This window comes from Penicillium pulvis (genome assembly GCF_028828015.1).
Source record: "Penicillium pulvis strain IBT 33274 chromosome Unknown contig_12_segment0_segment0, whole genome shotgun sequence".
Lineage (NCBI taxonomy): Eukaryota > Fungi > Ascomycota > Eurotiomycetes > Eurotiales > Aspergillaceae > Penicillium > Penicillium pulvis.
Genome location: NW_026643072.1, coordinates 3,809,615 through 3,827,968, shown reverse-complemented (window position 1 = coordinate 3,827,968; position 18,354 = coordinate 3,809,615). Strand labels below are relative to the sequence as shown.

The 18,354-nt window shown below is 49.9% G+C and overlaps 7 protein-coding genes across 7 annotated transcripts; 4 read left to right on the top strand and 3 right to left on the bottom strand.

Moving 5' to 3' along the window:
* Positions 1–491: 491 nt before the first annotated feature.
* N7503_002655 (AP-2 complex subunit alpha) lies at positions 492–3,617 on the top strand. The gene is made up of 4 exons (XM_057062202.1): positions 492–947; positions 997–1,331; positions 1,384–3,317; positions 3,390–3,617. The coding sequence occupies exons 1-4, from the start codon at positions 496–498 to the stop codon at positions 3,504–3,506; spliced, it is 2,838 nt and encodes a 945-aa protein (XP_056926164.1). The 5' UTR covers positions 492–495; the 3' UTR covers positions 3,507–3,617.
* A 200-nt stretch (positions 3,618–3,817) lies between these two features.
* N7503_002654 (YggS family pyridoxal phosphate enzyme) lies at positions 3,818–4,627 on the bottom strand (the record flags this gene model as incomplete). Its single annotated transcript, XM_057062201.1, has 1 exon — positions 3,818–4,627. One exon carries the CDS (start codon positions 4,625–4,627, stop codon positions 3,818–3,820), a length of 810 nt encoding a protein of 269 aa, XP_056926163.1.
* A 1,513-nt stretch (positions 4,628–6,140) lies between these two features.
* N7503_002653 (uncharacterized protein) lies at positions 6,141–6,431 on the top strand (the record flags this gene model as incomplete). The annotated part of the gene is made up of 1 exon (XM_057062200.1): positions 6,141–6,431. One exon carries the CDS (start codon positions 6,141–6,143, stop codon positions 6,429–6,431), a length of 291 nt encoding a protein of 96 aa, XP_056926162.1.
* Positions 6,432–6,946: 515 nt separating this feature from the next.
* On the top strand, positions 6,947–10,249 carry N7503_002652 (histone deacetylase hosB; the record flags this gene model as incomplete). The annotated part of the gene is made up of 1 exon (XM_057062199.1): positions 6,947–10,249. The coding sequence occupies one exon, from the start codon at positions 6,947–6,949 to the stop codon at positions 10,247–10,249; it is 3,303 nt and encodes a 1,100-aa protein (XP_056926161.1).
* A 1,139-nt stretch (positions 10,250–11,388) lies between these two features.
* On the top strand, positions 11,389–12,327 carry N7503_002651 (AN1-type zinc finger protein; the record flags this gene model as incomplete). Its single annotated transcript, XM_057062198.1, has 1 exon — positions 11,389–12,327. The coding sequence occupies one exon, from the start codon at positions 11,389–11,391 to the stop codon at positions 12,325–12,327; it is 939 nt and encodes a 312-aa protein (XP_056926160.1).
* A 250-nt stretch (positions 12,328–12,577) lies between these two features.
* Positions 12,578–13,588, bottom strand: N7503_002650 (thymidylate synthase; the record flags this gene model as incomplete). Its single annotated transcript, XM_057062197.1, has 1 exon — positions 12,578–13,588. The coding sequence occupies one exon, from the start codon at positions 13,586–13,588 to the stop codon at positions 12,578–12,580; it is 1,011 nt and encodes a 336-aa protein (XP_056926159.1).
* A 1,100-nt stretch (positions 13,589–14,688) lies between these two features.
* Positions 14,689–17,650, bottom strand: N7503_002649 (uncharacterized protein; the record flags this gene model as incomplete). The annotated part of the gene is made up of 3 exons (XM_057062196.1): positions 14,689–17,311; positions 17,358–17,508; positions 17,572–17,650. The coding sequence occupies 3 exons, from the start codon at positions 17,648–17,650 to the stop codon at positions 14,689–14,691; spliced, it is 2,853 nt and encodes a 950-aa protein (XP_056926158.1).
* Between the last annotated feature and the right edge of the window lie 704 nt (positions 17,651–18,354).

Sequence of the window (18,354 nt, the reverse complement as noted above, 5' to 3'; positions counted from 1 at the left end):
GCGGAAGAACAAGTGATCGACGGCGGAAAGTGGCCCAAGGGACGGAGGTGCTTAATGAGGATCTCACTTCGACCTGCTCCTTTTTCTGACATTGGTAGACCAATCTACTTGACGCTTGGTGAGTCGCTATCAACTGATCCAAAATATCCCTGGATGTCTTGTGGCCCCATTCTAACCGCTCCACTAACTTTAGGTATCCGCCGCGACCGGTAACCCCCTGTTTCCTCGCCTTCCAAGCTCCTATTCATTATTCCCCATCAACTCGACTCCGGCCAATGCGCCTCGGCCGCGACAACACGATAGGACATGGTTGTGTGACGTCGTCTATCCGATCGCAAACCCCTGAGGTCATCTCCCCGCGTGGCATGCGAGCCGTATATTCCGACTCCACCCCACTCCTCATTCCCCGAAGTTTAGTGTTTACACCATCCAAGGGGGCACACTGAGCCCGCGCCTACGAAAAAGCAGGCAAAAAAAGTCAAAAATAACACAATCATGTCGTCGATGAAAGGACTGGTGCAGTTCATTGCGGACCTGCGTAATGCGCGGGCGCGAGAATTAGAAGAGAAGCGCGTGAACAAAGAGCTGGCCAACATTCGACAGAAGTTCAAGTCTGGCAATCTCAACGGCTATCAGAAGAAGAAATATGTGTGCAAGCTTCTCTACGTCTACATCCAGGGTTACGATGTCGACTTTGGTCATCTTGAAGCTGTCAACCTCATCTCCTCGACTAAATACTCCGAGAAGCAGATCGGCTATCTCGCTGTCACCTTGTTCCTGCATGAAGAGCATGAGCTACTCCACCTGGTTGTCAACAGTATTCGGAAGGATTTGATGGATAATAGTGAACTGAACATCTGTTTGGCGTTGCATGCAGTGGCCAATGTTGGTGGCCGAGAGCTGGGAGAGGCTTTGGGCAATGAGGTCCACCGGCTCTTGATTTCCCCGTGAGTGTTCCCTGTCTGAATTGACAATCTTCATCCTGACATCTTGAAGAACTTCGAAAGCCTTTGTTAAGAAGAAGGCTGCGCTCACACTACTTCGTCTTTATCGCAAATACCCCGGCATTGTTCGGAACGAATGGGCCGAGCGAATTATCTCTATCATGGATGACCCGGACATGGGTGTTACTCTGTCTGTCACCTCACTGGTGATGGCATTGGCCCAAGACATGCCAGAAGAGTACAAAGGCAGCTATGTTAAGGCTGCGCAGCGTTTGAAGCGGATCGTGGTTGACAACGACATTGCGCCAGACTATCTCTACTACCGTGTGCCATGTCCGTGGATCCAAGTCAAGCTTCTACGCTTGTTGCAATATTACCCCCCATCGAGTAAGCTTAACATCTCCAACCTTTTTTGTCCAATTGCTCATCCCCCTCCTAGCTGATAGCCATGTCCGTGAGATTATCCGAGAGTCTCTTCGACAGATCATGCAGGCTGCGATGGAAACCCCCAAGAACGTCCAGCAGAACAATGCCCAAAATGCAATTCTCTTCGAGGCCATTAATCTCTTAATCCACCTCGACTCTGAACACACTTTGATGATGCAAATCTCTTCGCGTCTGGGCAAATACATCCAATCCCGTGAAACCAACGTTCGTTATCTTGGTTTGGATGCACTGACCCACTTTGCTGCGCGAGCAGAAACCCTCGATCCAATTAAGAAGCACCAAAACATCATCCTGGGCTCCCTACGAGACCGAGATATCAGTGTCCGTCGCAAGGGACTGGATCTGTTGTATAGCATGTGCGATACGACTAACGCTGGTCCCATTGTGAATGAGCTTCTCCGTTACCTCCAGACAGCTGACTACGCTATTCGGGAGGAGATGGTCTTGAAGGTTGCCATTCTCACCGAGAAATATGCCACAGACGCCCAGTGGTACATTGATATGACCTTGAAACTCTTGTCACTTGCGGGTGACCACGTCAACGACGAAGTGTGGCAGCGAGTCATTCAAATCGTGACTAACAACGAAGAATTGCAGGCATATGCCGCCCATACTCTTTTCGGCTATATGAAGACTGACTGCCACGAGAGTTTGGTGAAAATTGGCTGTTATGTTCTCGGCGAGTTTGGCCACCTGATCGCCGATAATCCCGGATCAAGTCCCATCGAGCAATTCATGGCATTGCAAGGGAAGATGTTCACGGGTTCTGACAACGCAAGAGCCATGATTCTCTCGTCGTTTGTCAAGTTCGTCAACCTGTTCCCCGAAATCAAGCCCCAGCTCCTTCAGATCTTCCGTTTGTACAGTCATTCTCCTGATTCTGAACTGCAACAACGAGCATTCGAGTACCTCTCTCTGGCAACACTTCCGACTGATGACTTGCTGCGGACTGTATGCGATGAAATGCCACCTTTCTCAGAGCGGACTTCCATCCTTTTGTCTCGCCTACACCAGAAGACAGCTGGCACCAGCGAGAAAAAGACATGGGTGGTTGGCGGCAAGGCTGCAAATGCAGACAAGCAGGAAGTCCTCATGGCACAAACCACAGGTCTCAAGCGTTCTTTCACAACAATTGTTCATGGCGGGCGACCTGGAGGTGGATCTAATGGTAGCACTCCAACCAGTGCAACCAGTGCGTCTGGCGACCTGGCAGGATTGGACTTCAACAGTGGCCCACCGGCTCCTCCTCCAAACCTTGCCAGCGCAGCCCACCTGACACCAGAGTGGGACATTGGCTACAACAAGCTCTACTTCTCGCACGAGGGCGTTTTATTCCAAGATGCCCAAATTCAGGTTGGCTTACGATCAGAATATCGTGGTCATATGGGTGTTGTTAAGCTCTATATTTCCAACAAATCCTCATATCCCATCGGGTCGTTGACTACCACCATTGACAACCCGGCCTCTCCAAATCTCAAGATCGACAGCAAAAACCTCCCTGAGTCTACTATTACGGCAAATGGTCAAACTCAGCAGACATTCTTCTGTGCGGCCCACGGTCCCTTCTCAGATGCCCCCACCATTCGTATCTCCTACCTCGCCGGTGCACTCCAGGCTTATACTCTCCAACTGCCTGTACTGATGCATCGATACATGGAGCCATCATCTCTCTCCGCAGAAGATTTCTTCCAGCGCTGGAGACAGATCGGTGGCGGACCCCTGGAGTCGCAGAAGACCTTTGGTCTGAGTGGAAAGAACAAGATCATTAACGAGGCCTACACCCGGCGGGCTGTGGAAGGATTTGCATGGAAAATCCTGGATGGCGTGGACCCGAACAGCAATAATATCGTGGGCTGTTCAGTGATTCAGTTTGAAAAGGGTAAGATAGGCTGTCTATTGCGCCTGGAGCCTAACTATGAGAAGTCGGTAAGTGATCAACCAGCCTATGTGCCTCCACGATAGCGTATATTGCTACATTATACTAATTTCTCTATGCAGATGTATCGCGTTACAATCCGTGCCACACAAGAAGGAGTTCCGCAGTCACTGGCGAGGCAGATGGAGCAGAAGCTCAGCCAGGGATTTAAGGACGTTGGACCTGTGTCTTACGACTAGTGTATGAGGGATTGCGAGGGGCATTCATGTATATCTTCATCAGCTTTCGAGCCAAATACCAGCGAGCATTCCTTGATGATTGGATCCTCGTTTTCTTGTATAATTTTTGCCTGCAGTAATAGTGATATGATATGATATACAGTAACTTTGTTTTCTGCTTCTTCCCAGTGCCTTGTGTCACTTGCTTATTTTAGGACATGCCAAAGATGAAGTTGATTGACACAACTCTCATCTAAAATGTAGGTACCACGCTGCATATGCAAGAATTCATAAACTCGTAAAAAACACCAGCCACAGTATTAAACTGTCACCTAAACAACCCGAGCCTCCGACTTAGGCGGCCGATCCCCAAAAATAGTTGTTCCGACACGAACCTGATCCGACCCAAGAGCAATAGCTCCCTCAAAATCAGAACTCATGCCCATACTAAGCTCCAACTCCGCCTCAGACCCAGTCAACCCCAGATCAGCAACGATGCGATCTCTCGTCTCCCGCAAAAAAACGAAGTCCTCATTTTCATTCTCCGGCGTGGTTTCCTTCGACCGCGCAATAGCGCCAATAGTCATGACACCATGCAGCTTCAGACGAGGACACTTCTCCTTAATAAAGCGAGCCAATGCAGGAGCAGCAGTCGGTTCAATACCGGCCTTATTCTCTTCGCCGGATGTATTGACCTGCACGTAGATGCGGAGCTTATCGTCCTCGGAATCTGCAACATGCAAATTCGTGTTTTCGGGCTTTCGCTCTCCCCATCCTTTATCTAGGAGGGTGGCTTTCTTCTCTGTATCTACGCTCTCGACGGCCCAAAGACCGCGTACATCACGGGCGAGCATAACACATTTGTTCGATTGCAGTCCACCGATAAAATGCCATTTGATGCTGTTTGGGAGTAATCTCGACTTTTCGAGGAGTTCTTGAATGTAATTCTCGCCGAAATGTAGCTGCGAGGCGGGGGGTTGGTGCAGGGCTAGGACGTCTGAGGCGGGCTTCAACTTGGAAACGGCTACTAGACGGACTGGTTTGGTGGGGGTTGGGGAGTGGGCTGCAGCAGCTGTGACGCGCGCCGAGACGGCGGTCAAGTTTGCGAGGAGCGTGGAAGCTCGCGCGGGGGTGGCGGCCATATTGGGTGGTTGGTTGGTGGTTGATTCAGATGAGGTGGTCATTGCAGTGTTGATAATGCTTGGCGTATGGATATAGCTGCTGTGGCTCAATGTGCACAGATATGAGTATCGAATTAGCGTTGATAATGTACCCCAATTGACCTTCCGATGAGTCAACTCAGAGAAAAGAAGGCGTTGACTTGAAAACGATATTAATCTTGATAGCGGCCTGAGGCATCTCCGCGGGAAAAGTGACAGGTCATATGACCTGGGCCAAGCTCGATCGATCCACCGCCTGCCTTGATCAGTAATTGCCAAGCCACAGCATTTGCATCATTTGCATCTTGAAGTACGAGCTGTGGCTTCGACTGTTTGCGTCTGATCGACATGGGCTTATCCTGATCTTGATCTTGATAAAATTTTCCATGCGACGTGAGGAATGACGGGTATCTGTGCCACCTCTACCTGACAGGCGCCAACTGACACAAGGGGAACCTTCAGCCCCCGCCAACCTCCCTAATGCAGCCCTGGCGGCTAGCTCGGCCCAATCAAGGTGATCGCCCGGATCACCGGAGATCCCTCTCAGGGATGACAAGGTTGAATCTAGCGGCCGATCAGATTGCTATTGAGTTTCAAACTAGATCTAATTCTTTTGTCAAGTCTGGTGTGCCCTGAAGAACTATTTTTAAATTCTGAACCGCCTATTCATCCTAATCCTTCTTACTTGCAGGAGGTTGGACGGGTTTCCTTTCCCTTCTGATGCACCATTTTGGCAAGCCAAGACCAATAATTCGTTTCTGTTACCTCACATGTACTATTTTATTAGGAGACCAGAGCACCAGGAACAGCAAAAACAGCGCATTTCTGTCAAGTGTCACTTGCTCCAACCAATGACAAGCTGGTATCTGGTCATGATCCAGCCAATACCACCTGGGTCGATGGTGAAGATGTAACCTGAAGCGCCGGACAAGGCAATCCACTACACTATTTATGAGCCGCAGGGTCCCGAATAGTCCGTTGGCTTTCTTGACGTCAGATTCTAGTGTTGATCCATGGTTCCAGGACGCGCTGCCATTCACTCATTATTACCATAGGCCCCGGTCTTATTCACTGTACATCTAGAACATAAAGACTTCTGATCGGCACTTTCGTTCCCTTTCCTTCTCTTTTCCACCTATTTGCCTACTATTCAGCTGGTCTGAAACTACATTCGCCTCAACCTCTTGATCTGCCCCTGGTTGGACGATCTCTACCCGGCGTTTCCGCTATACTTCATTTCTCGACAAAGACAATTTTTGTCCAATCCACCTTTTGATCTTGCATTGACTGCAAGATTGCCAACGTTGAAAATAACCTCCCAATCCAAGTCGCCCTAGCTCATCAAACCGACTAGAGCAGCAGCAAATCGATCTTTCCGGAATTGGTCGGACCTATACTTCAATACTACGCTCCACTCTCCAGGGTTCTGGGTTCCATTCACCAACATATTCCAAATCCAATCTACCAATTGAAACTTTTCAACCCTCTGCCCAACATGTGCCGTCAATATTTCACTCTCTATGAGTGGTGCCATTGCGAAGAAGATGCTGGAAACAGTGTTTGCCCTGGTCAGCGCCGCAACAGCTGTCCGGGTGTCAGCATAGAGACCGTCCATATGCATTGTTTCTGCAATTCTCATGCTACTAAGGGATTTAAGACTGAGAAGAAGACTCGCAAGGAAGAAGACAAAGTGCGCCGACGATCTCAAGAGTCCTTGGACGAGAAATCTTCTATGGGCCGCCGCTGGTACCAATGGTACCAATGGCGGGGTTTGTGGTCGCGTTAGATGATGAATAACTTTTTTGATTTCGGCTTCCTTTTCGACTGTTATTTCTGCCTTTGATACTCTCTATTTCTGTTGAGTTTTCAGCTTTGGTGTTGGGGTTCTTTCTTTTTCATGGGTGAATCAGGGTTTTGGAAGAGTTTATACTGATGTTTGAGACAAAAGATAAGACTCTGTTAGATGGTGTTAGATGGTTCAAATCAATATCTGAATCAATATAAAGAATGTGATTTCCTAAACATATCCAAGTGAAACATAGTACACAGTAGAAGTACGTTCATAATGGGTTTTTATGGAAGAATGTAGGAATGGGATCGACTGACCCCTTGCCCCATACAACTTGGAAGGAGATCCAATAGTCCAAACACACATCCCGCACTCCTTTTTCATCTTGTGACTTACACCTTTCATCCCCCCGATACCGTTGAACCTGAGATCGTCTCGCCCATTTCAATATCGTCTCGCTAAATCAACTGTTTGTTTTCTCATGCTTTTCGGATCTATGATCGCCTTGCATCATGGACCCCTCTAAATCCACGCTTGACCCACCCCGGTCCATTGATAACAACGCCAATCACGCCGCGATGGACGCGCCGCAATGCGATATTTCCGATTCTTTGAATCGCCTGTCTCTCGCGAATGCGACGGCAATTCCGCTACCGAAATCTCCCTCCCTTTTATCTCCTGATGCCCCATCGCATCCTTCCCACTCCAACCAACCTGCGCCGAGACGCTCCCCGAGCTCCAGCTCTTTGCGCAACGAACGTCGTAAATCGATTCCCGCGCTCCAAAAGCGCTCGTCAACTGCGTCGCTGAAATCAGCTTCGGGCAACAACGGGCCCTCCTCCCCGCTCGCAGACGCGTCGCGTCGCTCGTCCACCAATTTCGCGGGGTCCCCGACCTCGGGGACCTCCATCGCGTCGCCCACAACTATGTCGTTGCGGCTCAAGCTGGGACCTCCTCCAGAGGTCCAAGAATTGACGGCAGCTTCTATTGCCGCACATCATTTCAAGAGAGAGATCGATCTGCATCAAGCAGTCGATCTCAAGTGCAAAACAGTGGTTGTGCTCCATGATGCCTGTTATGGTCATCGCTTCTCTCGCCCAGATACGACGGCGGAGTACTTGAAAGATATAGTCGAGCGCCCAGAGCGTATTCGCGCCTGTCTTATGGGAGTGGCCACTGCTTATGTCCGACTTGGTGAGCGATATGCAGGCGGACGCTTTGCGCCTCATCCTAACCTTGATATTGACCTCCTACCCCCGCCTTTTCAAATCTCCAAGTCGTCGCGCTCGTTGCCATTGCATCACGAAGCAGTGACTACTGTCCATGGAACCTCTTGGATGACAGAACTTCAGAGCATGTGTGAGCATGCAGAGTCGCGTCTCATCTCGAGCGGTCAGGAACTGGTCCGAAATCGCGTTCGAGCAAAGCTTCCCATGGGGGACCTTTACCTATGCGCAGAATCACAGGATGCATTTCAGGGCGCTCTGGGTGCGGTATGTGATGCTATTGATACTGTGTTCAGACCAGGCCCAACAGACCGCGCCTTTGTTTGCATTCGCCCGCCTGGTCACCATTGCTCGGCCAGTGACCCATCCGGATTCTGCTGGATCAACAATGTCCATGTCGGCATATCATACGCGGCCTCCCAGCATGGCTTGACCCATGCTGCTATCTTGGACTTTGATCTACATCATGGCGACGGTTCTCAAGATATCGCGTGGAAACACAACGAAAAGGTCTTCGAAGGCTCCCGCAGGTCCTCTCCCTATGAGAAAGCGCCAATCGGATATTACAGCCTCCACGATATCAATTCTTACCCATGCGAACCAAAAAATACCACCCCCGAAAACGTCCGCAATGCAAGTGTCTGTATCGATGGTGCACATGGGCAGTCCATCTGGAATGTCCATCTAGAAACATGGGAAACCGAGACGGATTTTTGGAATTTGTACCGGACCAAATACAACACACTTATCAACAAAGCGCGCGATTTCCTCCGAAATAACACCGAAAAGCTCGCCAAATCCTCCAATGGCCCGCGCCCCAAGGCTGCTATCTTCATTTCCGCGGGCTTTGATGCAAGTCAGTGGGAAAGCAAGGGCATGCAAAGACACCAGCGCAATGTGCCAACCGGATTCTACGCCCAATTTACGGCCGATGTTGTGCAAATGGCTCAGGAGGAAGGCCTCGGGGTGGATGGACGTGTGATCAGCGTACTTGAAGGCGGCTACAGTGACCGAGCTTTGACCAGCGGTGTGCTCAGCCATCTGTGTGGGCTGGCTAGCACCTCTAAAGAAACCCCTTCGCCTGACCAACCTGGTGATTGGTGGTCTTCTCGTGTTCTTGACGAACTGGAGCCACTTGTCACCCCGTCGACCAAAAGTCGCGAGAAACCGACTTCGACGTTCCTGAGCTCCACTCGCTCATCCTCAGCCAAGGTGGTTGCCCCGCCACGAGAACGGAAGACCTCAAGCTCCTATTCAGGTCTCGATCCTATCCTTTCCAATCTGCCAGAGGTTGGTTGGGCCACGGCTTCACATGAAGCATTCAAGACTCTTATTCCTGGAAGTCGGGAAACCACGAGCCATGCGCCCGAGTATCTAGGTGTCGCCGCTTCTCGCCAACGACGGCAGGTTGCGCGGGACGGTGTTTCAATGAACCCTGACACTGTTCGTCGGCCACCACCAACTCCAGCTGATGGCAAGAGAACGCTTCGTACGAGAAAGGCCAAATCCCCGACACCTTACTCCCCCCGGCCTGCCACGCCACGCCAGCAGGCGATGCGCAAGAACCGGAGAAAGACTTTGGATGGCAATGAGGTGCCTGATGATTCCCGTGAATCATCCCCGTCCGTGGATGCCCGTCGGCGGAAGAGTACAACTGCAGTGGCTCCGGTTGCTACCGATGACACAGACGCCTCGAAAAATCCAAATATTCTTTCAATGGATGGTTCGGGTTCAGTCCAAAGCTCCAGACCTACTTCTACCAACAATTCACGGAAAACCAGCCCGGATACTCCGAGAAAATCGTCTGCTACGAGGAAAGCTCCCCCAGTTCCCAAGGTCCCTAATACCTTCCTACCCTCAAAGCTTTCTGACCAAGTGGCGCGGCCTGAAGATGATGATCTGGAGAACCTATCGAATGGGTTCCAGAAAATCAAACTGGTTATGCCATCTCCCGAGGAACAGGCTGCCCGAGAGAAAAAGGCCAATGAAGCAAGAAAGCAAACTGCGAAGGGAGCCAAGACTCCCAAATCTCCCGCCACCAGGAAGACGAATACTAGTACCAAGACTGCACGGGGCAAGACGGCTCTTCGTCCTGGGAGTCTACCAACTAGCTCTCCCCCAGCTCTGCCAACCCCTCCCATAGGTGTCTCTGAAAGTGACGCTATGGTCAAACAGGAGAATCAACCCTTCGGTTTCGGATTATTGTCTGATACACTTGTTGCCTCTTCGCCGATGATGCCGCCTGCCAACCCAGCCGGACCCAGTTCCCAGGAAATGATGTTCCCTGTCGCCAACCCTTCTGAATGGGCGACCCCAAGTGTATCTCCTGCTGCCAGCCAGCAACCGGCGTCGTTTGCCGACGACTCTCCCCCTCACACTCCCGGCAACGATCTGGATATGGCCATTTCTACCCCTCAGAGCAACGTTTTCTCACCCCCTACTTCTGAAGGCCACACGAAGACCGGCCTACCTGTCTTTACATCAAGCAGCGCCATCCCTTTTGCGGCATCGGATACTTCCTCCGAGAGACCCCCGCAGGACCAGTCGCACCCCCAGGGCAATACTGGATCCAACTACCCATCGATGTAATGCTCACTTAATGTGACCATTTCCTTCCTGTCTTTTTCTCGTTCTGGATTGCCCCGGCGTTGTGGATGGGCTCTGTTATCAACCCTATGGCGTGGTTTTAGGCTTCTTCTTTTGCGTCAGATACCCCGTTCATCGTTTCCGTTCTTTGCTCGTTTCTTCGTAGCCCAATTTTGTGGAGTTGATGGTTGACCTTCAATTTACTTTCGTCCCATATGGTTTGATTTAATCAAGGATATGCCGGGCAATATGCAGTATCGCTTCCGACCAATACCCCAGCGGAATCCTCACCCTATCATATGTCGAATAACTTGAAATCAACAATCATCTTGACTCTTGAATTTGTCTATCAATCGTACATTCATTCATCAGCATCAGCATGAAATCGTCTCTTTCATGCCGCAGCATCCACCTCAAATTCCCGGGCGCTGACCTAGGCCTAGGAACGTAGATATCCATACAGACCATGTAATATTTACTAGATTTGATGAGGTATTTTATATCTTGGTTTGTTGAATATTATGACCGCGACTAGGTACGCCCAACGTTTGAAATGTTGGAGCCACTTCATTTTCGTCCCTTCTCGGCCACTTCGCCAAATTTTGTTCAAGGATGGGAGATACGGGAATAATGAAGCCGAACAGAGGGGGTCTTACACTCTAAAATTGGGCCTTCCTAGTATGGATCGCGCCTCTCACTTATTTGTGTGAAATGTAAATCGAACCAACTCTTCAAAGACACTATGGAGAATTTGAAAGATGATATCTTCACCTTTGATCAATAAGGCCGAGCATTCCTATGATCGGATAATACAGTCCCGCAAAGCTGCAAGCATACCGATGATCGATAACCAACTACGTCACTAATTGAAGACAACCATAAATCCTCGATTGACTGCGCTGTTTTAGCCACCAACTTTTAGTCTACTTAGGCAGGCACATACATCCAGTTTAGTATTAGTGGCAAATCAACCATGGTACCTGCACCTCTGCATAGAATCGGAGTAACCGATTAGATAAGCCTTCTCCGCATTAGTCAAATCAAGCCAGCATCTTCTACTCACATCTGGATACTCTTGTCCATATATTTCGCATCGCATTTCCTTCGATCTTACACTCACTAAATCCACTCACTACATCATCATGTCGCCTATCACAGTATCCCGAGGGAACACCCCCTCAACCGACGAATCATTTACCCAAATGGCCAACGAAGACCTCGAATCAATCGGACGCCACTGCCAACTCTCTTACTGCGGCCAGCTCGATTTCCTCCCCTTCCGCTGTGAATCCTGCAAAAGCACATACTGCCTCGAGCACCGCTCCGAAACAGCTCACAAATGCCCTCGCGCAGGCGAATGGGCCCGTCGCAGGAACGGAAACACAAACCAAGAAAACCGCGGTAGCGCACCGCAAAAACCCAACATCTACAACTCAGAGCAGTGCTACCACGTTTCCTGCAAAACACTTATAAATACACTGAAAGATCCGGCCGTTCGTTGTCCAAACTGCAACCACCAATACTGTCTTAAGCATCGACTTCGTGAGGAACATGATTGCGCCAAGCTTACCCCGCTGGGCGCGCGGCAGGGGAACGGGCCCTCAGCGAACGAGACTATCAAGTCTATGTTTGCGCGTGTGCGCACATGGGGCAAGGATACACAGGCCGCAAGCGCAAATCTGATCCCGAAGGTGAAGCCTAAGGCTAACAGCCCAGCCGCGAGGGCTGTTAATGTGAATACGATGAAGAGGACTGCGAAAGGGGAAGCAAATGTTCCGGTTGATAAGAGGCTATATCTGCATGCTGTTGGGACAGCCGATACGCAGGCTGCGGAGCCGCCGTCTGGGGACTTCTACTTTGATTCAAGGTGGAAGGTTGGGCGGGTTCTTGATGATGTTGCGAAGAAGTTGAGGGTTGAGAACTTGAATAATAGGAGTGGAGGAGAAGAGGCGCGGTTGAGAATGTTCCATGTTGAGTCTGGGGAGTTTTTGGAATTTTCGGATTCTATTGGTGTGAAGGCGAAGCAGGGGGATACAATTGTGTTGTTACGGGGCGCCGGGGTTATTCTGGAGAAGTCATGACCATACGCATCAAGCATTGATCTTTTATATATTTCTTTCGGGGTGTTTACAAGCATGATACACAATCTGCATAGCTTTAGATTCATACACTGCATTTTCGCGTTATAGCAGTCTGCTATAACACTTTTTCAACAGCGAAACTTCACATTTGGTGCATTGTATTTATAAATTTCAACTGGTATCGTCTAAACATGTAAGCAGGGTGGATATGTGCTATCAGGAGGCTCAACGCCGAATCAAGACAAGGCATCTAAACACTCATTTTCATCTTGATGATCTTGTGAGGCTTGTAGCCAATCACCTCGAACTCATCCTCCTTCCAACCGTCAATCACAGCACTGCCACGGTCATCACGCTTGATTCGCAACTCCGGGAACTCATTAGGCTCACGAGTCAGCTGCTCGTTCAGCGCATCGATGTGATCCAAGTAGATATGAGCATCACCCATAGTATGAACCAGAGTACCGGGGTTCAAATCCGCAGCATGAGCAAGAATGTGGGTGAGAAGGGCATAAGAAGCAATGTTAAACGGAACGCCCAGACCCATATCACAAGAGCGCTGGTAAAGAAGGCAAGAAAGGGTTCCCTTCGCATCTGGGCGACCCTTGTCATCAAGCTTCATCCCCGGCGGGAACGAGACGTAAAATTGCGCAAACATATGGCAAGGCGGGAGAGCCATCTTCTTCAGATCCGCAGGGTTCCACGCACTCATGATAATCCGGCGATCAAAAGGCGAGTTCATAATCTTGTCCACAATATCCTTGAGCTGGTCTACACCTTGGCCTGTATAATCCGTCTTGGCGTCAACGTACTCGGCACCAAAGTGCCGCCACTGGAATCCGTACACGGGGCCAAGATCGCCCTCTTCGCGGTGCCCGAGGCCAACCTTATCGAGGTACTCGCGGCTGCCATTGCCATCCCAGATTTTGATCCCGGCTTCGGAGAGGGGTAATGAGGAGGTGGTGCCCGCGATGAACCAGAGGAGCTCGGCAAGAACGGCGCGCAGGAAGACTCGTTTTGTGGTAAGGAGTGGCAGGACGGGGATTGGGGAGCCGCCTTCTGGGTTGGGCTTTGAGAGAGAGAATCGGAGAGCTGGAGGGGCGAAAATGCTTTTCGTGCCGGTGCCTGTTCTGTCGGGGCGAAACTCGCCTTGAGCTAGGATGTCGCGGATCAGGTTGAGGTATTGGTGCTCCTCATGGGAGGGGTCATGCGGCGGCTGAGGTGTGGCTGCGGGCGCCGTAGCGACTTGTTCTTGTGTCATGGTGGTGTGATATTTAAAAATGTGATCCTTCACTTCCTTTATGATCTGCCACGTTATCCAGTGGCGTTTTTGGGGCTGTCTGGATCGTAGACTGAGGAATGAGAGAAAAGCGCCAGGAGCCAATCCCAAATTAGTGATCTCTGCGCGCGTCAACGCGACACGCTATCACGTGAGTGTTATCTTATCGTGCATACTGTTTACCCACTCACGCTTTGTTTCTCGGCACGTACCCGAAACAGCAGCGCTGTTTAAAAATAAGGACTATTGCTTGACGTGTCATGACGTATCTTACTTGAAATCCCTATACACCTGCACCTTCTTGCCACTCCATTTTATGACAATTTGCTCTTTCGCGTCTATCGCGGCTTGGTAGATGCCGCCATGTTTGAGGACTGCATCTATGAGCTCCTTCTTCATTGCGGAAGATAGCTAGAGCCAAAGTCTGTCCTAGTCATGGACAATGCATTGTATTATCGTTGTCAGCCTAATTTGCAGATGTGCATCGACGCAGGAGTCAAAGTGGAGTTTTCACCTCCTTCGCCTGACATTTAACATTAGCTGAGATTGGAGCGTCACGCAAAGTGTCTGATCACAAGATTGGTCATATCTTGCGCAGTGTATTCATCAAGTCAGTGTAGGAGAAGACAGTGCTCATGGCCATTTTTAGCACACAGGTCTAAGTATTGAACGTTTAGGCAGTTAAGACGTCGTCGACGCTACTAGATCATGCGATTTCAAATATAAAAGTTGCCTGCATCGCCCTGTCAGAACAGTGAAACTACAGTATCAGACCACTATAGCTAGACACTAAATCAGTTTCCATGAGTGATGTAAGGAAACTATTTCTGGAACCCAAAGTCGGAACAATTAACGTTGAATACAGTTATTGTTACTGTAGCGCCAGGGTACTATGGCAAACTCTAAGAGGTCAAGTCCTCTCAAGGCATTTTTACAGGAGCTGTAAGTTACATGTATGAAAACCAAAGGGCTGCCGACTTGCGGTTGCTGATTGAACTGAAGGGTGGTGATTGCCAATAAAATTCAAGCACCAAATATGGGGTGCTTAATCAAAGGCAGGCGAACGGAAGAGGAAGTATCAGTCATGACACGATAGCCAGATCCCCAGTTTCCCATGCCAACAAAGTGTCGGAATTGAACACTGTATTAGGATGGGCGGAACCTAAAATCCGTTGCTGCTTGGTAAGGCAGGTTTTGAGCAAATCGATTGCTTCTGAACACCGACCAGTAGATTTCAACGTGAAAGCCAGATTGGCCATGCTCGTCAGCGTATTAGGATGGTCGGCGCCGAGCTTCGCCTTGCGGGCCTCCATCACCTGCACCTCGAGATGCTCGGCCTCCCCCCACCGGCCCTGATTCCAATACCTCGACGCCAGATTAGCCATGCTCGTCAGCGTATCAGGATGGTCGGCGCCGAGCTTCGCCTTACGGGCCTCTATCACCTGTACGTTAAGCTGCTCGGCCTCCTCCCACCGGCCCTTATGCGAATATGTCACCGCGAGGTTAGCCATGCTCTTTAGCGTATTAGGATGATCGGCGCCGAGCTTCGTCTTGCTCATCTCCATCACCTGCACCTGGAGATGCTCAGCCTCGTCCCACCGGCCCTGATTCCGATATGTTACCGCGAGGTTGGCCATGCTCGTGAGCGTATTAGGATGGTCGGCGCCAAGCTTCGTTTTACTTATCTCCATCACCTGCACCTGGAGATGCTCGGCCTCGTCCCACCGGCCCTGATTCCGATATGTTACCGCGAGGTTGGCCATGCTCGTGAGCGTATTAGGATGGTCGGCGCCAAGCTTCGTTTTACTTATCTCCATCACCTGTATGTCAAGCTGCTCGGCCTCCCCCCACCGGCCCTGATTCCAATACCTCGACGCCAGATTAGCCATGCTCGTCAGCGTATCAGGATGGTCGGCGCTGAGCTTCGCCTTGCGGGCCTCCATCACCTGTACGTCAAGCTGCTCAGCCTCCTCCCACTGGCCCTTATGCGAATATGTCACCGCGAGGTTAGCCATGCTCTTTAGCGTATTAGGATGATCGGCGCCGAGCTTCGTCTTGCTCATCTCTATCACCTGCACCTGGAGATGCTCGGCCTCCTCCCACCGGCCCTGATTCCAATATGTCACCGCGAGGTTAGCCATGCTCTTTAGCGTATTAGGATGATCGGCGCCGAGCTTCGTCTTGCTCATCTCCATCACCTGCACCTGGAGATGCTCAGCCTCGTCCCACCGGCCCTGATTCCAATATGTCACCGCGAGGTTGGCCATGCTCGTGAGCGTATCAGGATGGTCGGCGCTGAGCTTCGTTTTACTTATCTCCATCACCTGCACCTGGAGATGCTCGGCCTCCTCCCATCGGCCTTCGAAACAGTATGCTCCTGCTAACATTGCAGTGCTAGCAATAGTCTCCTCACTCTCTTTACCTAGAATCTCCAATCGGAACTTTCTTGATCTTGATGCCATTTCCCTTGATTCTGTGATATACCCGAGTTCTTGCGCATACCATGCCCCTCTATAGAGTAGCTCAGTCCATTGCTGAACATAGTGTTGGGATTCTGGTCGTTGCGACACTGCTCCTTTCACATGTGGAAAAAGCGAGCGGCATTTCTCCCAATTCTCATGTTGACCGGTCGTCGGAAATTCAGAATACAGCTTTTCGATAAATTGTCCTTTCCAGTGTTCAAGCTGGTTATGGGTCTTCAGCCATGTGCGTATTGTTAGCTGCACTAGTCGATGCATCGTGAAAGACATGCCGTCTCTTCCGACCGCTATCAGTGCAAAGTCGCGAAGAGTCATTATATCGTCTTCAAAATCGGCGTCCAGTTCATTACGAGATTCGCTATCCGTGTCTGAAGTGTTTGAGCTATCCTCCTCGCCTCTTTCCTGGTTTTGCTGAACTTGAAGAATATCTTTGGTGATTCCCTGCCGGTCGAAAAAACTCATCAAAGACAGCAAGTCCGTTGCAGACGGCCTTTTCCGGCGAATAAAATCAAATGAAATTTGCCATGTGAGCAGAATGGAGTTCTTGGCTTCCCAGTCTCGGTAGACAAGACCGGCCTCCTCGTTCAGCACGCGCACTGCTTCGCGGTCACTTTTTCGGATCTTTTGGAGGTATTGCGACACTGAACAAAGGGGTGATCGATGTGTGATATAACTAGCAGCTTGTACGATCGCGAGTGGCATATATTCAAGCTCTTGAGCTAGCTGCGTCAAATTTTCATGTTCCGGCGTGTTTAACTTCTTTTGCAGCAAAACCAACGCTTCGGCATCATTCATTGGTTGCACTTCGATGACGTTTGCATGATTCGCGACCTCTAGTGCTACATTTCTATCCCGACTAGTGATGATGATGGTCCCAGTAGTGCTTCCGAGGAGGTACCTCATCGGCGGTTGCGCCGAGGCATTGCTTTGCATGTTGATCTGGTCTCCTGTGCTGGTAGCCATGGGTCTGCGAAAGAGCTCATCGTCGTCGATATTATCGAGGACGAGAACCCATCTTCCAATATTCTCATCCTGTAACCAATTTCCGACGAGTTGGAATATATTGACATTGTGAACCTGTCGCCCGGGAATTTTGACCCGATCCGCCAGGCCACGGAGACTCTCTTCACAGCGGGCCGTGTTACTTGCATGGATCCAGAAAACCCACGTTTCCGCCGACTGCTGTCGGAGCTGATGAGCATATTCGATGGCAAGTTGTGTTTTCCTGTTAATCGTTAGCATTGAACGAGATTCGAAAGGGTTGCTCTGACCCAACACCGCCGAGACCGAAGAGAGCTATGCGAGATCCCGGAACTGAGGCTTTTTCGCGAATCTGATCAAGGATTGCAATTCTGCTAACAAAGTCTGGATCATGCGGGAATGGCACTGTCGAAAGAGGCTCCGGGCGGGGCTCCAGTTGTTCTAGGGGGAAGCTGCTGTTAGTCGATCTCACCTGTCCCATCGTCAACGCTATTAGAAACTCACCTGCTGAAAAGTTTATTACCCCTTCATTGATTCCCACCTGGTAGCCTGAATTTTTATCGCCAAAATTGACACAGGACATAGTCAACACTGGATAAACACGAACTTGAGGGTATCAGGATGAGAAAGTGTCAACCTTCCTGAATATGGCTCTCAGCCTCACCATCAGGTGACTTCACGGGCGCTAAGCATTCGCTCTTTATTGGTCGAAAATGTCTATAGATTAACATAAATGAAGTATATTAAGCTACCAAATATACTTCTTTACAGTATTAGCATGGTCTTTGTCATGTAGGAGGTAGGTGAAGTCGAAGGCTACTGTAATAGACTAAGGAAATTGAAGAGACAGACATAGTGAGGATCCAGCCAAATTACCAGACCTCCCCTACCTCTTCTCAGACAATACTAGAACATTCTACAAGACTATACGGTAATCCACAATACCTCATGAGACAAGGAAACACAATAGTGTTCCATACTATGATACGGCAAAGCAGGATTTGTTTTTAAGTACCAGATACGGACTATAGCGTAGCTCCGGGTACGGGCTGAGAAGAAAGCGTGAGGGTCTGGGGGATACACTGGCTTCGAATTCTACTGTGAATCTACATGAACCACAGTAGGTCTCACCCGTATAACACAAGACTAGTGGCAACGTCTAGAACCTTGATTTTTCTGGAAGCTGAATACCTGATTCAATGAAATTTAATCCTTCAACTTTAGTGTTGTCTTTTGCTACTTTGAACATTGCACATATCGGTAATGATTGATCAACATGACCAGCAA

What these genes read in the sequence shown, in the direction of transcription:
- N7503_002655 (XM_057062202.1), top strand. Translation starts at nt 496, where the DNA reads ATGTCGTCGATGAAAGGACTGGTGCAGTTCATTGCGGACCTGCGTAAT. An exon ending in CACCGGCTCTTGATTTCCCC is followed by an intron (nt 948 to 996) that starts GTGAGTGTTCCC and finishes GACATCTTGAAG; the next exon opens with AACTTCGAAAGCCTTTGTTA. An exon ending in GCAATATTACCCCCCATCGA is followed by an intron (nt 1,332 to 1,383) that starts GTAAGCTTAACA and finishes TCCCCCTCCTAG; the next exon opens with CTGATAGCCATGTCCGTGAG.